The sequence below is a fragment of the Rhinopithecus roxellana genome, chromosome 5, assembly GCF_007565055.1.
Source record: "Rhinopithecus roxellana isolate Shanxi Qingling chromosome 5, ASM756505v1, whole genome shotgun sequence".
Lineage (NCBI taxonomy): Eukaryota > Metazoa > Chordata > Mammalia > Primates > Cercopithecidae > Rhinopithecus > Rhinopithecus roxellana.
This window is the reverse complement of record NC_044553.1, coordinates 44,316,803-44,336,259: the sequence shown is the minus strand read 5'-3', so window position 1 is coordinate 44,336,259 and position 19,457 is coordinate 44,316,803. Positions and strand designations below refer to the sequence as shown.

At 35.7% G+C, this 19,457-nt stretch overlaps 1 protein-coding gene across 6 annotated transcripts in view; it reads right to left on the bottom strand.

Annotated features, from left to right (window-relative positions):
- TCF12 (transcription factor 12) overlaps positions 1-19,457 on the bottom strand; it is a 379,427-nt gene that overhangs the window by 197,724 nt on the left and 162,246 nt on the right. For all 6 annotated transcript variants that reach the window (XM_030930025.1, XM_030930026.1, XM_010374267.2 and 3 more), the window contains one exon: positions 7,670-7,772. In XM_030930025.1, the coding sequence (XP_030785885.1) occupies positions 7,670-7,772 (103 nt within the window). The remainder of the gene's footprint in view (positions 1-7,669; positions 7,773-19,457) is intronic.

Below are 19,457 nucleotides of genomic sequence, written 5' to 3'. Positions count from 1 at the left end.
TAATATTTGAAAAAGCTTTTAAAAATTCAAATAAAACTTTTCCCTGTATTTTCTGAAATCCTGGTTACTCTTTCAAGGATTTCATTTGAGGATGAATTACCCATAGATAAGAGGGATCTGAGTCCATACAGGAGTACTCTGGAAAGTGTGGAACCTCTTTCAAACTAAGGCGTTAGTATTACTTTGGTCTCTCTCAGACTGGGTAGAAAAGAAGCCTTCAGGTCATCTCTGGCTCACAGAAACAGCTTCAGCTTCAAAGAATGGCTATCAAATTCATTCTAACCATAGAAAGAGAAGTGCTTTTTAGGCTGTAGAGGCAGGGCAGGGGCATGGAAAAGGTGATACTGCCAGGAACAGGATGTTATAAATTAAATGCACATGTCCACTGAACAAAAACATTCCAAACCACTAAGGAATAAGGTATCTTACAATATAATATAGCAACCAGGGAGCAATCTAGAAATATTGGAGTGAGGGATCTAGAGAAGGAGAGACCAGAACACTGTATTCTCACCTTTTCCCATTTCTCACATCCCCTGTCCTTGGCCCAATTTGCCTCTCCAGTTCTTATTCTTTCAACAAAACATTTGTAAGGTGAAAGAGGGAGTCCTGATGACCTTGTTTAAACCCCTAGGTCCCCCATGCTCCAAATCAATCTACTCCTAGCCTTCTTAGATAAATGGGTTAATAAACACCACTTTTTGTTTCACCTGGTTTAAGTTAGGTTCTGTCACTTATAACAGAAAGAGTGCTGACTGGAATAAATGCGACCCGCAATAAAACTTTTCCTTATCATCTCTGGTTGTGCCTGAATGTAATCTCTTCTGAATGTCTGTAAGAATTTATTCGTATCACTGACATTCTGCCATGTATATTAATTATTGAAATTCTTATCCCTCTATCACACTAAAATAATAAAGTCTGTAAAGATAGATTGAATATTATTCACTTTAATATTCTACCATTCTACCACACAGTACTTTCCTCTGTAAAAGGCAGAAAACGCAGAAAAAGGGCACGGTAAAGGGCAGAAAAAAAATGGATGAATGAATACATGAAAAAGATGGAGGAAGGTATTCAACAACTCAGACTGGTTAATGAGAGTTAAGCAGTAGTCAAAGAAAGAAAAAGCAGAGCTATAATGCAAAAAAAGGTAGCAAATGAAACAAATGGTTGAACACGAGAAGTTAAAAAAAGGGGAAAAAAACAACGTAGAAGAAAGGGACTGTGTACTAATTAAAATCAAGGGGGTCAAGGCCATGTTTCTTTTTCTGTTTTGTTTGTTTTTTAGAGATGGAGTCTTGCTCTGTCATCCAGGGTGGAGTGCAGCGGCACGATCTCAGCTCATTGCAACCTCTGTCTCCCGCATTCAAGCAATTCTCCTGCCTCAGCCTCACAAACGGCTGGGATTACAAGCATGCACCACCATGCCTGGCTAGTTTGTTTGTTTTTTTTTTTTTTTGTATTTTTAGTAGAGATGGGGTTTCATCACGTTGGTCAGGCTGGTCTCGAACTCCTGACCTCAGGTGATCCTACAGAGAGCCATTGTGCCTGGCCAGGGCCATGTTTCAAACTAACGAGTCATTTCATTTTTCTTGGCTTTAGTGCCTTCAATTGTATCTAGGCTCCTTTCATTCAAGTTTCTCTTGGTGCCAACATTTTGTGTTTGTTAGTACAGCCAAAGGTCAGAGAACGCAGATCAATGAATACACAATCATATTCTTTCATGAAACTTGGGGTTAATAAAACAATAGAAAAAGTAAAAGGCCTCATCCTTATGAAACACTATCAAATCAGATACTATTTCCCTTAAACACTTCATAATCATTTTCAATATCTCATCTAGTGAAGAAATTTCAAGTATATCAAACTTACACATTTTTTTTTTTTTTTTAAAGACAGGGTTGGATCTGTTGCCCAGGCTGGAGTAGAGTGAAGTGATCTGGCTCACTGTAACCTCCACCTCCTTGGCTCAAGCAATCTTCCCTCCTCAGCCTCCCAGGTAGCTGGGACCACAGGCATGTGCCACCATGCCTGGCTAATTTTTTGTAGAGACAGGGTTTTACCATATTGCTCAGGGTGGTCTTAAACTCCTGGGCTCAAGCAATACTCCTGGCTTGGCCTCCCAAAGTGCTGGGAATGTGGGCCACCCCGCTCAGCCAAAATAGTTAACTTTTGAGGGCAGGGTTGTATTACCCTTTGATAGTCTGAAAATGGTGATTCTACATATTTTGTAACTCTAGGAGATTTCAGAAGTTTTCATAGGTTATAGTGCAAGCAGTATCAAGTTTATAAAATAATTTTCTTTGAAATTTGGTTGAGGTACCAGATATATGGAAAAAAAGTGTACTTGGGCTTAAATTCTCAGACAAATCCACTGAAACCTATGTAATCTACAATGAAATGGAAATAAAACATAGAAGTTTTACCAGAGGAGCCCTTTAAGCTCTGAGATACAGAAGGTGGAGTTAAGCAAAGACATTCCAGCAGCAATGGGAAGACACCTGGTTTGCTTATAAGTTACAACATAGTGAGACCCCATCTCTTAAATTTTTTTTAAAAATTAGTTGGGTGTGGTGGTGCACTACTATAGTTCCAGCTACTCCTGGGAGGCTGAGGTGGGAGAATCACTTGAGCCCGGGAGGTTGAGACTAGTCAGCAGTGATCACGCCACCTCTCTCCAGCCTGGGCAAAAGAGCAAGGCCCTGTCTCCAAAAAAAGAAAAAAAAAGGTAAACTGTGGGGTGACATTAGCTAAGAGCCATCCTATTTCATATAGGGTCTACTAAATGTGGCTGTATCAGACAGGACTTACGGTTGTGGTTACCAGAGAACACTTGTGGTCCTAAGTTGTGAATGTTACCCAGATTCTTCTTGAATGTCTATCTATCACATGTCTATCAGTAATTCTAAAGCATGTAAAAATGAAACAAAGATTTATTTGGGAGTTAGCACTCCCAGAAGATTAGTTTTAAAGTATATAGGAGGATGTGTGTGGGTTAAATGCAAAAACTATACCATTTTATATATATAAGGGACTTGAGCATCAGGGGACCCAATCCCTCACAGATACTAAGGGATGACTGTATAGCAATTCTATTAACATCATGCTATTTTACTTTTCAGAGATCCTTCATGATCTTTTTTTTTCCCTTAAAAAACCAGAAACATTTCCCAGTGTCCCATGGAAAACTAGTTTCTCAGAAGCTAATGATGCTTTTTACAGAAAGCCTTCTATGCCTAATGTGATTTTGGGGTGTAGGAAGCTAAACAAAGTTAAATCAGCTGCTTCTTTTTTCAGAGTCTTTAACATTCCAAAGAACAATCTGAATTTCTAAGAGGGAACAACTGACACGAAATGGTGTCCAAAGTTATTTCACTGTGGAACCGTGACTTTTTTCCACGGTCATCCCTCAAGATCAGTGTCTCCATAATTATGGTTTAAGAAAATGCTGCGCTAGTAAAAAACCTGAGATATGAAGAAAGAACAGGTATCTTAAACACCTAAACAGTGTGGTTTAATGGAAATAGCATTCAACTAAGAGTCAGGAGATATAAGTTCTACATTTAGTTTTGACATTTACTGGCTTTGTGACCTCAGAAAGAAACACTTAATTGTCCTCTGCCTTAGTTTTAATCATTTGCAAAATAGCAATTATAATTCTTGTTGCAGCCTTTTTCAGGGTTGAATAAAAGTTATTAAATTTATGAGATTATGGAATTGTAAAATTCTAGAGCTGTATAAGACCTCTGAAAATTCTCAGCATTACTCTATTAGAAAGGCAATGATTATTTTCAGAATCCAGATTAAAATCCACACCTCCTAACTCTCAGCCCTGCAATTTCCCCCGTACCACCACATATTACATTCCCTCTTGAAAAGAAAAATTAACAAACCATCTCTAGAAGCAAAATAGGGTCTCAGAAAGGAACACAATTAAGGGTCTCAGAAAACAAACAAAAGCGAAGATAATCTTACACCTTAAGTCTCCCTTTTATCACATACAGACATACATACATCCTAAAATAAGTAAAGCTTATAAACATGGAGGGATAAAAAGATAATAGTAGTTTATTACACAATCACTTGGGGATGGAAAGCAGGCAATTCTGTGAGAATAATTTGTTTTTAAGTTCAACCAGTAAACTGATCCTGCCATCATCAAAAATATGACTAATTATGAATAGGTAAAGGAAAACAAATATTACTGAAATTAACGAGAGAATCAAGGGTGGAGAAATGGACCAGAGCCGGAAGAAGCTTGAGATAGACAAGGCTACTTGGTGATAGTAGACTTGAAATTACCATGGGATTCACTGCTATGGTCAAAGCTTTTCATCTAGTTGTAATATTACAGAGTACAGAACTACTTGATGCTAATTACCTAGTGATGTGTCAAAAAGATGTACTTATTTCACTTGAAACATAAGAAAAGCCCTCTTTCCCATACTGACATATCCACAGAATTCTGCAATTCATAAAAGAAACATTAACTGATTCAGCATAAAACACTTCAAAATATCTACATGAATATATAAACACACTTTCTGTCGCAAATTGTTCATTATTGAATTGTTATCCACCCTTGTTAGACAAAATTTCTCATTTTTCAATGTACAAAATCATTAAAGTGCTTGGAAGCTCTATCACAGAAGACAGTGGTGCTTTATAATCCACAATTTCTTCAGGCAAATGTGCTTATGGCTGAACATAATACTCAAAATAACAACATTCCCTAGACGTACAATCCCTCCCCCACTTAATGGTGTTTTTATATGTTGATAGCAACATGAAATGTTACTGCTTTCCTATTAGTTTTAACTGTTTCTGAACATTCATCATTCACAGCACCACTCTCAACTGTTACCTGTAGAGATGACTGGGTATCAACAGCTCCAAATGCTTCAAATACTACCATACACATCTCAGCAGAACTTTAACAATTTAGGTTTTTCAGCCAGAAACTCCCTTAAATTATCAAACAGCCAGAAAAGTCAGTCTATCCATTGTGACTCTACATATTGCTATAAACCCACATGTTTGGGTGTCAGTTCAATTACTTCAGCTCATATCGAGTTGGATTGCCTGTTGCTATATAGAACTGCACTGTGATTTAAGAGTCATTCATTTCCAAAAGCAAGCTATTTTGGATTCAGCTATTGTTGTGCAGATTGTTTACACTGTTGTTAGACTAAGGTACTTCATTTGATCATTTTTACTGAAAATAAATATAAGTGAAGTGTATCAGATATTGCCAATGACCAGTGAATTTCTTTTGAACCTATCTGCTTAATCATTTCAGGGTTCTCTCTCCTTCTTTTATATATAAGTAAGCATTTTTACATTAGGTAGTTAACACTCACAAATAAAACGTATGGTCTGGGCCAGACATGGTGGCTCATGCCTATAATTGCAACATTTTGGGAGGCTGAGGCAGGAGGATCACTTGAGGCCAGGAGTTCAAAACCAGTCTGGTCAACACAGTGAGGCCTCATCTCTACAAAATAAAAAAACTAAAAAATTAGCTGGTGTTGTGCTAAGGAAGGAGGACGGCTTGAGCTCAGGAGTTCAAGGCTGTAGTGAGCCATCATCATGCGACTGCACTCTAGCTTGGGTGACAAAGTGAGACCCTGTCTTGAAAATAAGAAAAGAAAATGTATGGTTTGTATATCTGCATCTGATACAAAGCAGTACCTAAACAATGTAGTTCAGATGAACGCAGAATTTTTCATTTGAATTATTAAGAGATCAATCTACTTACAGATAATTATTTACTTCAAGACTTTTTTTAGATGTTGATTTTATACATAGGGTATGGATGACTATTAAAAGTATTCTAAAAATCATCTGAAAACTAAAGAAACCAACAAGCACATGCTTGTAATTGCTCTAACTGAGAAAATGTTACCTCAAAGTGAATTACAGAAATAATGTTAGTCAACATCTGCTCTGAGCAAGTAACTGACATGTATACCTCTTAGTATTCATTTAATTTCCACACTTGTCCCGTACAAAATTTTAATTGTCACCTTGGCACAAAGCTGTGCTAATGATGAAATTCCATTGGGCCTAAAAGTCATCTCTATGAGTGAAGAATAAAGGTAAGAACATAAATACAAAAAGAGCAATTTCTGATTTTTTACAGTTCAGAGTTATATTCTCAATTAAGAAATCCAAAATTACAAAAACACTGACTTTTACTTGCCCTACTACACTTAATATAAATTAAATCCTACTTGGGGAAAAGTTATACTCCAAAAGGAAATTATTTGGAGTGTTACATTGATTTTACTTTGATGGTAAGCTGAATTGAAAATTTAAAAAATAAATTAGAAAGTTTTCCCTACCCAAATAATTTACTATAAACCTAACTCTGATTTTTTATCTGGAATGATAACACATTTAATACTGTGATTTTCTATGTGCATTTATTTACGTTGAAACAAATTGTGATTTTAAACACAAGTTTTATTGCTGATTAGATTTTTTTCACTCTTCTGTCATACTCTAATGGTTCTTCTGGCTTCAAACTGTCAACCACCTTAGGCAAAATCCACACTAGACGATCAGACTGTCTCCTCAACACTACAGAGAATAAAGGAAACGAAGACTATGCAAAGCAAATCATTTTACAGAAACTGCAGACCACCAGGATTTGGGATTTGGGTAATCCACTTAGATTAGTATGGCTGTGTCTTAAAAGGATGATTCTAAGATCACAATATAGGTCATGTCCTTAAGAAATAAAATAAGTAATGAAATCAATGTCTATTACACAAACTTTCCATATTTATATGATGCCAATAACTGGAAAAATAGTTATAACTGGTAAAACAGATGAAAGTTTTTGTAATATGCTCAGCCCCAGCATAAGCAAGAAACAAATGTCATAAAACATACAGATTATTTTCAATCAGGTTTTGCAAAAAGGTAAAATATTTACACATTTAAAAAATGGTATTCAAACTGAAAAAAACATGCTTGGGTTTATAATTTTAGACTGAACAACTTTAAACTTTCATTTGAGACAGAGAAGGAGAAAGGAAAGGAGGGGTGTTTTGCAGAGCATGATTAACCACAAAGGTTTTGCCAAAACATAAAAATCAGGTTTAGATGGTAATTCATACCCTTCTTGAAAGTGCAACTTCACTTCTTCAAACCAAAACTTTTAAAAAGTCCTAATATGAAGCCAAGTGCTTAAAACAACGCTGCAATATCTAAATGTACTATGTTTTAATCAAATTGTGCCAGGAGAAATACTGTCCAATGCAAGCAAAATCTGCCTAAAATCACTGCTATGTTACATTTTTAATTACAACATAATACAACTGTTAAGAGAAACAGTAACATCACAAATGCCCCTAAAACAATACTTCTCTGCCCCAGAACACATGTAATGCTTGAGGTCACACAGACATTGTCAAAACTGACAATCAAAACACTGCCACTTCCTCTTTTGACACCAAAACAATAATGCTTTAAGAGAAGACTCCCAATTTTCTGGACATTTGATCCTCAAGCTGTAATGAACAAGAAAAGCCCTAGATGCCGCCAGAAACTCAAGAACTTTCTTCTAGATACTTACCTGTCGCTCCTTGACAAAGGGATAAAAAATGTCTCTGACCAAAGAAGCTTTGAGAAGACTACTTGCAGAGAATTACCAACTTACCCATCAGATTTGAGTTCATGAAAGGTGTTGGGGACAAGCCTTCATGGGCTCCTAATCGACTGTCATTCAAGTGATCACTGTAATGAGGGCTGTCTGTAAAACCCTAGGGGGGAAAAAGATCAGAGTATTAAAGAGATTATTTGGCAGTCCCACTAATTGAGCATAATGACACTCACCTAATTAATATACAGACTTACTTACCCATGGTCATCTCTAACCAAGTTTCTTGTTCATTATTTGGAAAGCTAACAGCAGAAGTGCTTCTTTTATTCCTTTTAAGATTTTAATGTCAAAAAACATTTTCTTATTGATCGTAAAGCAAAGTGGGTTTCTATAAATAAATACTAACCATGAGCACCAATGTTTTCAAAGTATCAGCTCTTCTGATGGGATGGGGAGCTATAAGAATTCTGTAAACTATTACTAAAATTACCTCTAAGATTACTTTACATCCAAAGGGAAATACAATGGATAATTTTTTTAAAAAAAGGAATTAAGAAAACATATTTCTCAATTGTAATAAATTAGGGAAATACTTATCTTTATCCTCCTATTCATTCCCTGCCCCCAGACCCTAAAAATAAAGGGTTAGGCAATTACAAGTTTGACTTAAAATACTAAAACTAATCCACAATCAATATGCTAGAAATGAATCCTTTCCTAAATGGCAAATATTCAACAAAAAAGGTCTGTTTATGCTCATTTTAATACTACTGTAGTATAACAATATATACTTCTACAGAAACTGAGCCACGTAAAAAGGAAAACAATTATTAAAAATAGCTGATTTAAATTCTTAAGAAAGAAATTACAAACACCATAACAACAATAAAGCTAATGTTACTTTTCACAGTAGGTGTTATTACATTTCTCCTTATAGTTTAAAACATACTTTTTTTTAAAGCAAAGGGGAAAAAAGATAAAGTTTACAAATAAAAACAAGTGTTACAAAATTACTATGTAATGAAACCTGTACTGGTTCTCAGACTTTTACACACTCTTAAGTACAGCATCACTTCCAAAATCATACTGTTTCTAAAGAAGGCTTTGAACTCTATTAATTAAAACTGCAGGTCATATATATCTCTGCCAATTTAAAATCAACATGGTGAAGACCAAACAAATGTATAAGAAGCCCAAGTAAGAGACAAAACCACCCTGGCTCACAGAAACCTGAAACCATCCAGAATCCCCTGGGACTAAAAAAATCATGAATCACTGAACATTTATCATTACCCAGAATGCAGGCTACCATTTAAGAGGACATTAGTGCAACTGGAACAGGCCTCACTATCTTTGCAGGCATGCTGTCAGTTCAATGAAAGGGCTAGGAATAGAGGGCTAAATAACTGTCAAATCATTACAGTTGCTTATAGATGCATGTCACAACTCCTTCTGCTGTTCTGTTTTAAAACTAATCTTCTGGGAGTGCTAACTCCCAAATAAATCTTTGTTTCATTTTTACATATTTTAGAATTACTGATAGACATGTGATAGATAGACATTCAAGAAGAATCTGGGTGACATTCACAACTTAGGACCACAAGTGTTCTCTGGTAACCACAACCGTAAGTCCCGTCTGATACAGCCACATTTAGTAGACCCTATATATGAAATAGGATGGCTCTTAGCTAATGTCACCCCACAGTTTACCTTTTTTTTTTCCTTTTTTTGGAGACAGGGCGTTGCTCTTTTGCCCAGGCTGGAGTGCGGTGGCGTGATCACTGCTGACTAGCCTCAACCTCCTGGGCTCAAGTGATCCTCCCACCTCAGCCTCCCGGGAGTAGCTGGAACTATAGTAGTGCACCACCACACCCAACTAATTTAAAAAAAATTTTTAAGAGATGGGGTCTCACTATGTTGCCCAGGCTGGTCTCAAACTCTTGGGCTCAAGAGATCCTCCAGCCTTGGCCTCTTAAAGCACTGGAATTACAGGCCTGAGCCACCACGCCTGGCCCATAGAATTTGCTTTTACTACTTAAAATGAATACTAAGTGACAAATCACTATCTCACATACATCTGGATGTTCTCTCTGCCACCCTTCCCACTGTCATTCTTAGGTACACAAAGGAAGGCACCAAAACCTATAAACATACTCACTTAAATATTGTTTGTCATCCTAAAACAATACTACTCTAGAAAAATGCCAATTAAAATGTGCTTGCGGAACAGCTACATTGTTCACACTACATTTGAATGCTAAAGGAGAATGAAAGGGTAATCTTGTATTCTCCCAGTTCTCCTCATTCTTGAACAACTTTTTACAAAAGTAAAAACACTACAGTTTTTTTTTTTAAATTATTTCCTAAAGCACCACTATACAAATATATGTAAGTTTGAAATATATTTATGGTGTCGCTAAATGACTACACATAATTTATTAACTTTGTAAATTACATGTAGTATCTTTTACCCTGCTAGCTAACCTAACCTTTTTGCTGTTCCCACTGCTAATGACCGGGATTGTCATAGTGCACCAGAAAATAGGAGTCTATAAACTTTTTTCTTCAAATACAAGCAAGAGTTGGACATGAATCCTCAATATCTCCTTATTGGGATTATATGCACATACTATTAATCCACATATCAAGTATCAGTAAGGCATAATTTCTCTCATTTAAGGATAAAAATTAGATATTTTCCCCAATACCTTAGAGGTTCAATTTAGCAAATGCAACTTTGTTTAAAAGTCACTGTCCAAGAAACAAGAAAGGAATAACATTTCTTCATCTACAGGTGCAAACCGATGCTGGGAGAAGGAACAATAGACTTGCAAAATGTTTGTCACAGTTTTACATTACCTACAACTGTCCACCAAAACTTCACTTCAAGGACTGGGGGTAGCTTACTGTTTGGGATTATTCCTGTCATTCCTTTCACACAGTAGTAGTAATATCCACCCAGAGTATAACTTTTGGTGAAACAAGGTGAATAGTTATGAAATAATTCACAATATTTAAATAAGATTATCACAAGTCACATGTTTAAAATCAGTTCTAGAAATGTACAACTACTAGCATGTCAATATATCATCTAGTTGACTTGATACCTACAGCAGTGCTTTGCAGACTTCAATGTTCTTATCAAACATGTAGAGATCTTGCTAACATGCAGATTAACATGCATAAGGTCTTGGGGGTGGGACCTGAGATTCTGAATTTCTAACAAATAGGTGATGCTGATGCTGCTGGCCTACGAACTACACTTCTAGTAGCAAGAACTTAGACAACTTGGAATAAAGATCTCTTTGATAAACACAGAATAAAAAGGTCTAGAAAGGTGACAGCCAGGCACCCCCCACTGAAACCATATTAAAACACCGGAAGTTTCCAGATAAGTATAAATTAGGGAGAAACCCCACACAGTTTAAAGAGGAAAAAAAAAAAAAAAAAAAAAAACTACAGCAATTAGAATGGCAAAATGTTTTTCTGTATGTATGTATTCATCTATGTAGTTTTAAAAGTAGAAGGTAGCTTAGCTGTCAAATAGAGTCCCAATGAAAGAAATAAGTTAGTTGACTAGGAGTTTAAACTTCTCAAATACCACAAAGAGTTAGCCAATAAGCATGGCCGCTCATAGAGCAAAAGGGAAAAATGTCATAAACCAGAGCACTCATAGGGCTGACAGAATAGAAGACAACAAAGCAAAATAATGTAGTAACTTCCAACAGGCTGGAGAACACAGGTTGAAGGTAAATGGCCTAAGGGAGTGGTTGCAGTGACAAGAAAAGAACAAAATCCAAGCAAGCAATGGTTAAGTTGGAGCTGGAGTGGATCAACCAATGGGACTGGTAAATGAATGCTATTTCAATTTTAAAATATAAAGGAAGTAAATCAGTGAGATCATTAAATATACAACTATTATGCTGCATATTCTAAATTGATAGAAAGTTACTATGCTAACAAAAGGGGTCAAACATGGCTCCCAGGACTCCTAATTAAGATCTTGAATTCTGTTAACACCCACTAAGATAAATGGGATTTTTTAAAAACATGAGATGATATACATTATGAAGGACAGAGCAATACTATCAGAATTATCTATTACACCAGACTTTTAGCCACAATATGCTATTGAACACAAAAATATTTCCAAATACACCCTAAACAATCACTGTTCCCATCTTATAAAAATGGAAAGCACTCGTTATTAATAATTGATAAAATCAGTTGATGCATGGAAAGATTACAAAAACCATTAATTTCTATACTTAAAATCTGTCTAAAATTTAGTTGGTAAATCTTAAATAATTCCATCTATGAATGCATAATACTTCACAAAAGCTTTGATATTATAAAATGTGGTCTATAAAGATTTCATACTTTTCTCTATGTTCATTTCCTGATGCAGGAACTTAGAAATGTTAATCCCTGCTACAGTATGACAACAGACCTGAAGTGATCAAAGTAGCTTCCATATTTAAACTAAACAGCACCTAATCAAAAATAATTTTTTTTTTGGACACGGTCTTGCTGTTGCTTAGGCTGGAATGCAGTGGCATGATCACAGCTCAAAGTAGCCTCAATCTCCTGGCTCAAGCAATCCGCCCACTTCAGCCTCCTGAGTAACTGGGACTACAGGCACACACCACTACAGGCACACACCACCATGTCCAGCCAATATTTTTATTTCTTGTAGAGATGGGGTCTCCTCTGTTGCCAAGGTTAGTCTTGAATTCCTCGGCTCAATAGAACCTCCCATTTTGGCCTCCCAAAATGTGGGCAATCAAATCTTTCGTTGTATCCAAGGTGGGGAGGGAGGGGGAGGGAGGGAGGGGGAGAGAGGGAGGGAGCGGGGGGGGGGTAGAGAGGGAGAGAGAGAGAGAGAGAGAGAGAGAGAGAGAGAGAGAGAGAGAACACATCTAGTATTATTTATATAATAGTACTCTTATCTGGTTTCTCACCTCAAAAATACAAGAATTTTTTCTTTTGGTTAATTTTTAAAATGGCTCATTTAAACAATTTATCTCATCCAATTTATAGAGTATCATCACCAGAGGATCTTTCCCAGTTCAGAATACACTTACAGTTTTACAAACCTATGTTGTTATTTCTTTGTATGAAAATCAGTTTTAAAAAAAGAAACCACTGTTTTTAAAATTCTACTAAAAAAAAATCTTCAATTCTTTTCAATGGCTTTTTTTTTGTAAGGGAGTTTTATGCTCTTTAAATAAAGATTACTTTTTCAGGAAAGCTTTCCCTGACCCTAACAAGACCAAATTAGGTGAGCTTATTCTGTGCTCCCACAGCAGTGAGCATTCCATCATTGCATGGCTCCTACTTATTAAAACTATTTAATTATCCATTTAAATTAAATCATAATTATCTGTTATAATTGCACAGCATAGTGTAGTGGATAAATGTGAAATTTTTGGAGCCAGACTGGAAGGTAATTCCATCTTTGGTACATACAAGCTGTGTGGCATGGGGCATATTAAATTTTCTTAGCTCAGTTTCCTTATCTGTAAAAATGCAGATGATGGCAATAATAATACCTTTGCTTCACAAGTTGTTACAAAAGGACTAAATGAGTTAATATATGTGGCACTTGGAAAAGTTCCTGGCACATAATAAGCACATAATAAATGCTAGCCATTATTATTATTATCATCATCATCATCATCATCATCATCATTATCCGAGTTAGAGACTATGTCTTACAAATTCTGAGAGTACAGGGACCCTATGTTTTTTTCTTTTTCCCCCAACAATGACATCCTCAGAATGATGCCTGCCACACACATAGCAGATGCTGAATAAATGACAATGACAAAGGGATGGGAGGAGGTTTTAGCTGCTAAATCTTTAAAATGCTGCTGAGTTTTCGATACTATAAATGTCCAATCAGTTTCTCCATAGACCTCATGGTAACTATCAGAAAGAAAGGTGGTAAGAAATCAGCTTATCTAACCGGATTGAACAAGTACCCACAGGTTTCTGATATTCAAGGAGCTATAAGATTTCCCATGAATTACTGAAATCTTATAGACTCTAAGTGGACAAAAGCCAGCAGAATGAGCCAAAACCCATAAGCCAACAGAAAGCTCTGGACGAGGCCTGGAAATAAATGAGTGTTTATGCTTCAAAGTGAAATACTAATAAAATGGAAAGTTAAAAAAGTAAGAATAAATGCAGTTTCAAAGAGAGAAAAGTGCTCTTATTGTACTTCTTTACTTACCCCTATGATAAATTGCCAACATTAATGTCTAGATAAATAATGTTATACTTTGTAAAACAAATCCTTGAATGTGACTGTCTCTCTCAGTTAAACACAACTATGAAAAACTCAAGTGGGTTGACTTAATCACAACAGTCTGTTACCTGAGACTGGGAATTATGTCTGTAGTTATCACTCACTAGACTCTCACAATGGAGAAGCACACTAATGGGCATGCAGGAGGTGACTAATAAAATCTGTTAATGTAATGAATGAATGAAAAATAAACACTACCCCAGTTAATGAATCAGGTCTACATCTGAAAAAGCTACTTAATAGTATTTTAAGATTCTGATATCCTTTAACAGGTCAATACTAATATATAATAAAATTTCTTAACAGGGAGATGGATTCTGTCATCCAGATCCATAAATTTCTACAGGGCAAGAACTTTTTATTCCTCTTCATAATCCCAAAAGAGACTAGCACAGAATTTTGTGTGTAATTAAGTGCTTAAATTTTTGTTGAGAGGATGAATAATCTCTTCAGGTAACATTTTATGCATGAATGCTAAGTAGTTTTATAGAATTACTCTAATCCAAGGAAGAGTGAGCCTTGAATTGGCCTAGGTAGGAGGAAGAGAAGAATCAAAAACTTTTAGAAATAGAAAGACTATTCAGAAAATATGATGGATACATGAGATGCTGCTTAGCACAAGGGCCAGTATTTTTACAAAATTACCTGTCCTTAAAAACTGTACTATATAGTGTGACATATCTAAACATTTTTTGGAAACAGTTGATTCTAATGTACTGACTTTACACCTGTAAAAGGTTTACTGAAAGATTACATTCACATTAATATACAATTGTATAATAATTTATAATATACAATATACAATTTTCTCCCTTTGCCTTCTATACATTCTTTATTTCCAAGAAGTATTCTTCTGTGAAATACTAGATAGTATTTTTTAAAAGCTAGTCTTTCGCAGATAGTCTGAGAAGCACTAATGTACATCCTCAGTATTAAAAATGTGGTCCTTAAAACTGACTTATCGGCAAATTCTGGGAGTTTGTTGAAATGCAGAAGCTCTGGCAGAATCCTAGGCCTAGTGAATCCAGAATCTGCATCTTAACAAGATTTACAGGAGATTTATAAACAAAATGAAGTTTGGCAAGAACTGGTTTATATTATCCTGTAAGTCACAGGGCCTGGTATGCTGTAAAACAGTATTCGCCCTATTATTTCTTTTTCTAGTACCACTAGCACTACATCAAATCCTAAAGAGCTCACATTGCAAAACCACAATTCCACTGTCGTGTTCATAAATCTGCCTATCACATACTATATACAACCAGTAAAATTAAGAGTTAAAATATTACTGTTCCCGTCCAAAGAAAATCTCACCTTTTACATAATTTAAAGCTTTTATCTTCTACTACTTTAAATCAACGGTATTATCACTGAGCATGTAACTGCTCAGTAAATATTTTTATTATTTCCTGATATTTGTAAAATCAGTTAAAATAAATCAAACATAAGGTACAATATAATTTTATTAAAACCCATGCTTAAGAAGCAACAACTAATTGCAAGAAGAGAGAACATCAGCCAATGAGCAAAACCATGTTCTTACATTCAGAAGATAATATATTTTAAAGTAACTTTAAAATACGAGTCCCATATGTTAAATGTTTATTTTATAACAACAGGCTGGAAAAATAGTAGCAAAAAAATATATAATAATGCTTAACTTCTATAAAAATTTATAGAGCTGGTGTGGTTGCTCACACCTGTAATCCCAATACTTTGGGAAGCCAAGGTGGGAGGATCACTTCAGCCCAGGTGTTCGAGACCAGCTTGGGCAACACAGCGAGACTCTGGTGCTACAAAATACATGAAAATTAGCCAGATATGGTAGAATACACCTATAGTCCCAGCTACTTGGAAAGCTGTGGTAGAAGAATCCCTTGAGCCCAGGAGTTGGAGGCTGCAGTGAGCCAATATCACGTAACTGCATTCCAGCCTGGGCAACAGAGCCAGAGCTCTTCTCAAAAAATTTTTAAAAATTAAAAACAAATAAATAAAGTTTACAGAAAGACTAGAAAATTAATTATAAAAAGTATTAATATTTTTTTCATTTAATTTGCCTATATTTTCCAAAAATTCCTAAAACAATCATTTATTTTTCTAAAAGATACATTATTTCTCAGTTTTTCCTTTAACATGATTAAAATAACATATACCCATTGTAGAAAACAGAGAATGTACAGAAATAGCATCAACTAAGCAGGAAAAAAATCTCTTTTATCTCCACTGAAATGCAAACGTCAACAAAGTATGACACATTTTCTTTCAATTTTTAAATGTTTCTAAACTAGTCCAGACATATTAAAATGTACATAACAAAAAGCCACGTGCCCACAACTCAACAAATAGAACATTACCAGTATAGTTTAAACCCCTATGTACTTATAATTCCCATTAGAAGCAAACACTATCCTATTTTTTATCATTTTCACACATTACTTAATATTTTCATTACATATATTACCTAAATGGTATATAGCATCATTTTGTATGTTTCTACATAGTATCTTTTTTTCTTTATTCAGTTAACATTCAATATATAAGACTGATGTATGCTGACAATGTGTAGCACTGGCATATACATGTCACTCCTATATAATATTCTACTTATAAACATACCACAATTTATCCAGTTCCCTATTGACATTCAGCTTGCCTCCAATTTCTCCCTATTACATATAAGGTTATTATAAACATTTTAGGAATATGTCTCCTTGTACAAATTTATATGAAAGTTTCTCTTGGGATCAATTATCTAAATGTGAAATTACTGGTTCGCAGGGTATGCTCGTGTTTAAATTTACCAGATACTGCCAAACTGTTCTCTAAAATAGAAATATATTATCGTTTGGGGGAAAGTCTCATATCTCTTGCTGCATCACGAAAGCCCCGAACTTATGAAAGGTGGCTTTCAAAATCCCCTTGTAAGTTGTATGTAATTTGTGACACACTTCCCAAATGATAAAAAGCAAAGCAATCATGATTACATTTCCTTATCAGTTCACTTAACCCTTAGTGTAGCTACATTCTTATCTGAAATAGTTTCGCCTGGCTCCAAAGGCAGTCCTTTTCCATAAAAAATGTTCAAGACACATTTGTTAAATGAGTTAATCTTTGCTAGCCTCCTCAGTTCATCTTAAGTTTCTATAAATAAAGTTGCATACATTACTCCAGGCACCAATAGATTAAAATCTGCAAGAAATATCATATATTTTTAGTTTGTCACTGGTATTCTATCTTGATAGCCAGTGTTGTGTGGACTGTTAAGAGTCATGGCAACAAGGTTGGCTGCTCCTGATTTTTAGATTCTGACCCATGGCCATAATAATACATAGTTCATGATTAAAATAGTACTGCATATTTTGGTAGGAACCATTAAGACAGTACTTTTGAATTCTGTTACTAGTCAGGGAAGTTGACCATGAGCCATTTATTTATTTATACTGCCTCTTCCTACCCCATGACTAAAGCAATCATCTTTTAGAGTAAGTTCCAATTCAAAGTAAAATAGGGAAACAATGTTTCTTTAATAACTGGCTCACATATGCGCTAAATCCCTGGCCTAGATTCATTTCCTTGAAGGTGAAAGTAGATAAGCCACAGCTGATAGATCAGTGGTTCCTTCCAGGAATATATTACCAAATCTTCACTCATCCTCCCTAATTTGAGGTTTTGTGTAACAGTATTAACCATAATAGCATGGGCCGGGTGCAGCGGCTTTTGCCTACAATCTCAGCACTTTGGGGGCTGAGGCTGGTGGATCACTTGAGGTCAGGAATTCGAGACCAGCCTGGACAACATGGTGAAACCTTGTCTCTACTAAAAATACAGAAAACAAACAAACAAAACATTAGCTGGGTGTAGCGGCATGTGCCTATAGTCCTAGGTACTTGGGAGGCTCAGGTAGGAGGATCACTTGAACCCAGGAAGTGGAGACTGCAGTGAGCTGAGATTGTGCCACTGCACGCCAGCGTGGGTGACAGAGTGAGGCTACATCTAAAAAATAATAACTATTATAATAAAAATAATAATAGCATGAGCATACATTTGGCGATACCATTTGCCAGAACTTAGGCTAAAGGCTTTATTCATTTAATCTTTACAACACTATGAACTAGTCACTATTATTCCCATTCCACCGATGAGGCAAGAGGCACAGAAAATTTACACAGTTCACCCAAAGTCTAACAGTAAACAGCAGGACGCGGATTTGAATCCAGGCTGTCTGTCCAGAGCCCACCATGCAATGTTGCCTTTCTAGTAATAACTGCTCCTCCCTACAACTATTGTGAATTGAACAGCTCAATGATAGGCTGAAGCCATACAAAATGAATAAATCTGTTCAAACAGTAATTCATAAGTGATAAAGGAATGAAAGTAGGAAAATGCAACAACAAAACAAACAAAAACAAAAAAAAAATTTTTAACTACCCAGTTTGGCAAATGGTGCTCACAATAGTGGAGACAGTCATAAAAGCTTTAGTGAACTGTTTGGACTGGGGGACTCTGATGAAGCCACAAACAAAATGGGAAATGGAAAAACCTCTGCTGCTAAGTGGACATCTACTGCAGACATTTTTATCTATCGCAGAACTTTTCTCTTGCCCAAGGTGGGAATAGGTACAGTAGTCTTCTGGGATGCTAAGATAACTACCATGGAAAATGCAAACAGAGGCATCAAAAAACCTAGAGGCAAATTTCCACAGTGTCAGAGCCAGTAGTCGAGTACCCTTATGTTAGATAAAGTTTATGATAATGATTTGGCAATTATAGTTAAGAATTAATATTCATTAATAATTAAATGGGAAAGGCTATGTAACTCCATTCTAATAAAAGGCACCCGAATGGCCTAGCTGTAATGCACTGACAACTGCAGAAAAGGAAATTATTCACACAGATATCAAAATCTTTAGGGTCAGGGCCCTAAATCCAACATCAATTGAATGCTCAACAAGAGAAACAGCATGATAGGGGGCACTAGTCTTCCTTAGAGACTCTGTGATTTGTTGCAGCACTGAAGCTTCCTAGAAATAGCAACTGAATGCAAAAAGGCTTGTTAAAGAGACAGACCTATTATCCCCTTCCCCAATTCCTAGACCTCTGAAATCAACAGTGATTATCTGGCTAAAGGACACAGGTGTCATGTGAATATTCCAAAAAAGAACGGGCAACGAAAGAAGTCTTCATGTCTATTTAACACCAAAAGCAGACAGTACCCCTGCTTTCAGATGTACAGTATACAATTTCTCTTGCAAAGTGTTCAGCAGTTGAAATGCTGGAACTCCCTTTGAAAAACAGAAAGGTTTCACTATCAAGTTATGAGAGGTAGGTGTAACTGTGAGTATATTACATATATAAAACCTAACTTTTAGAGATAATCTTTAAATGATAAATTAGCTTCTTAAAACTAAAATATAATCCTGTCAGTAGAGACTTGTATTTTCAATGAGCAGCTTAGTGAAGTAACTCAACAGGTTTTTCTTGGATGTGGAATAATTCCTCATTTTTAACTTCTGTAATTTTTCAATTTGAAAGAGC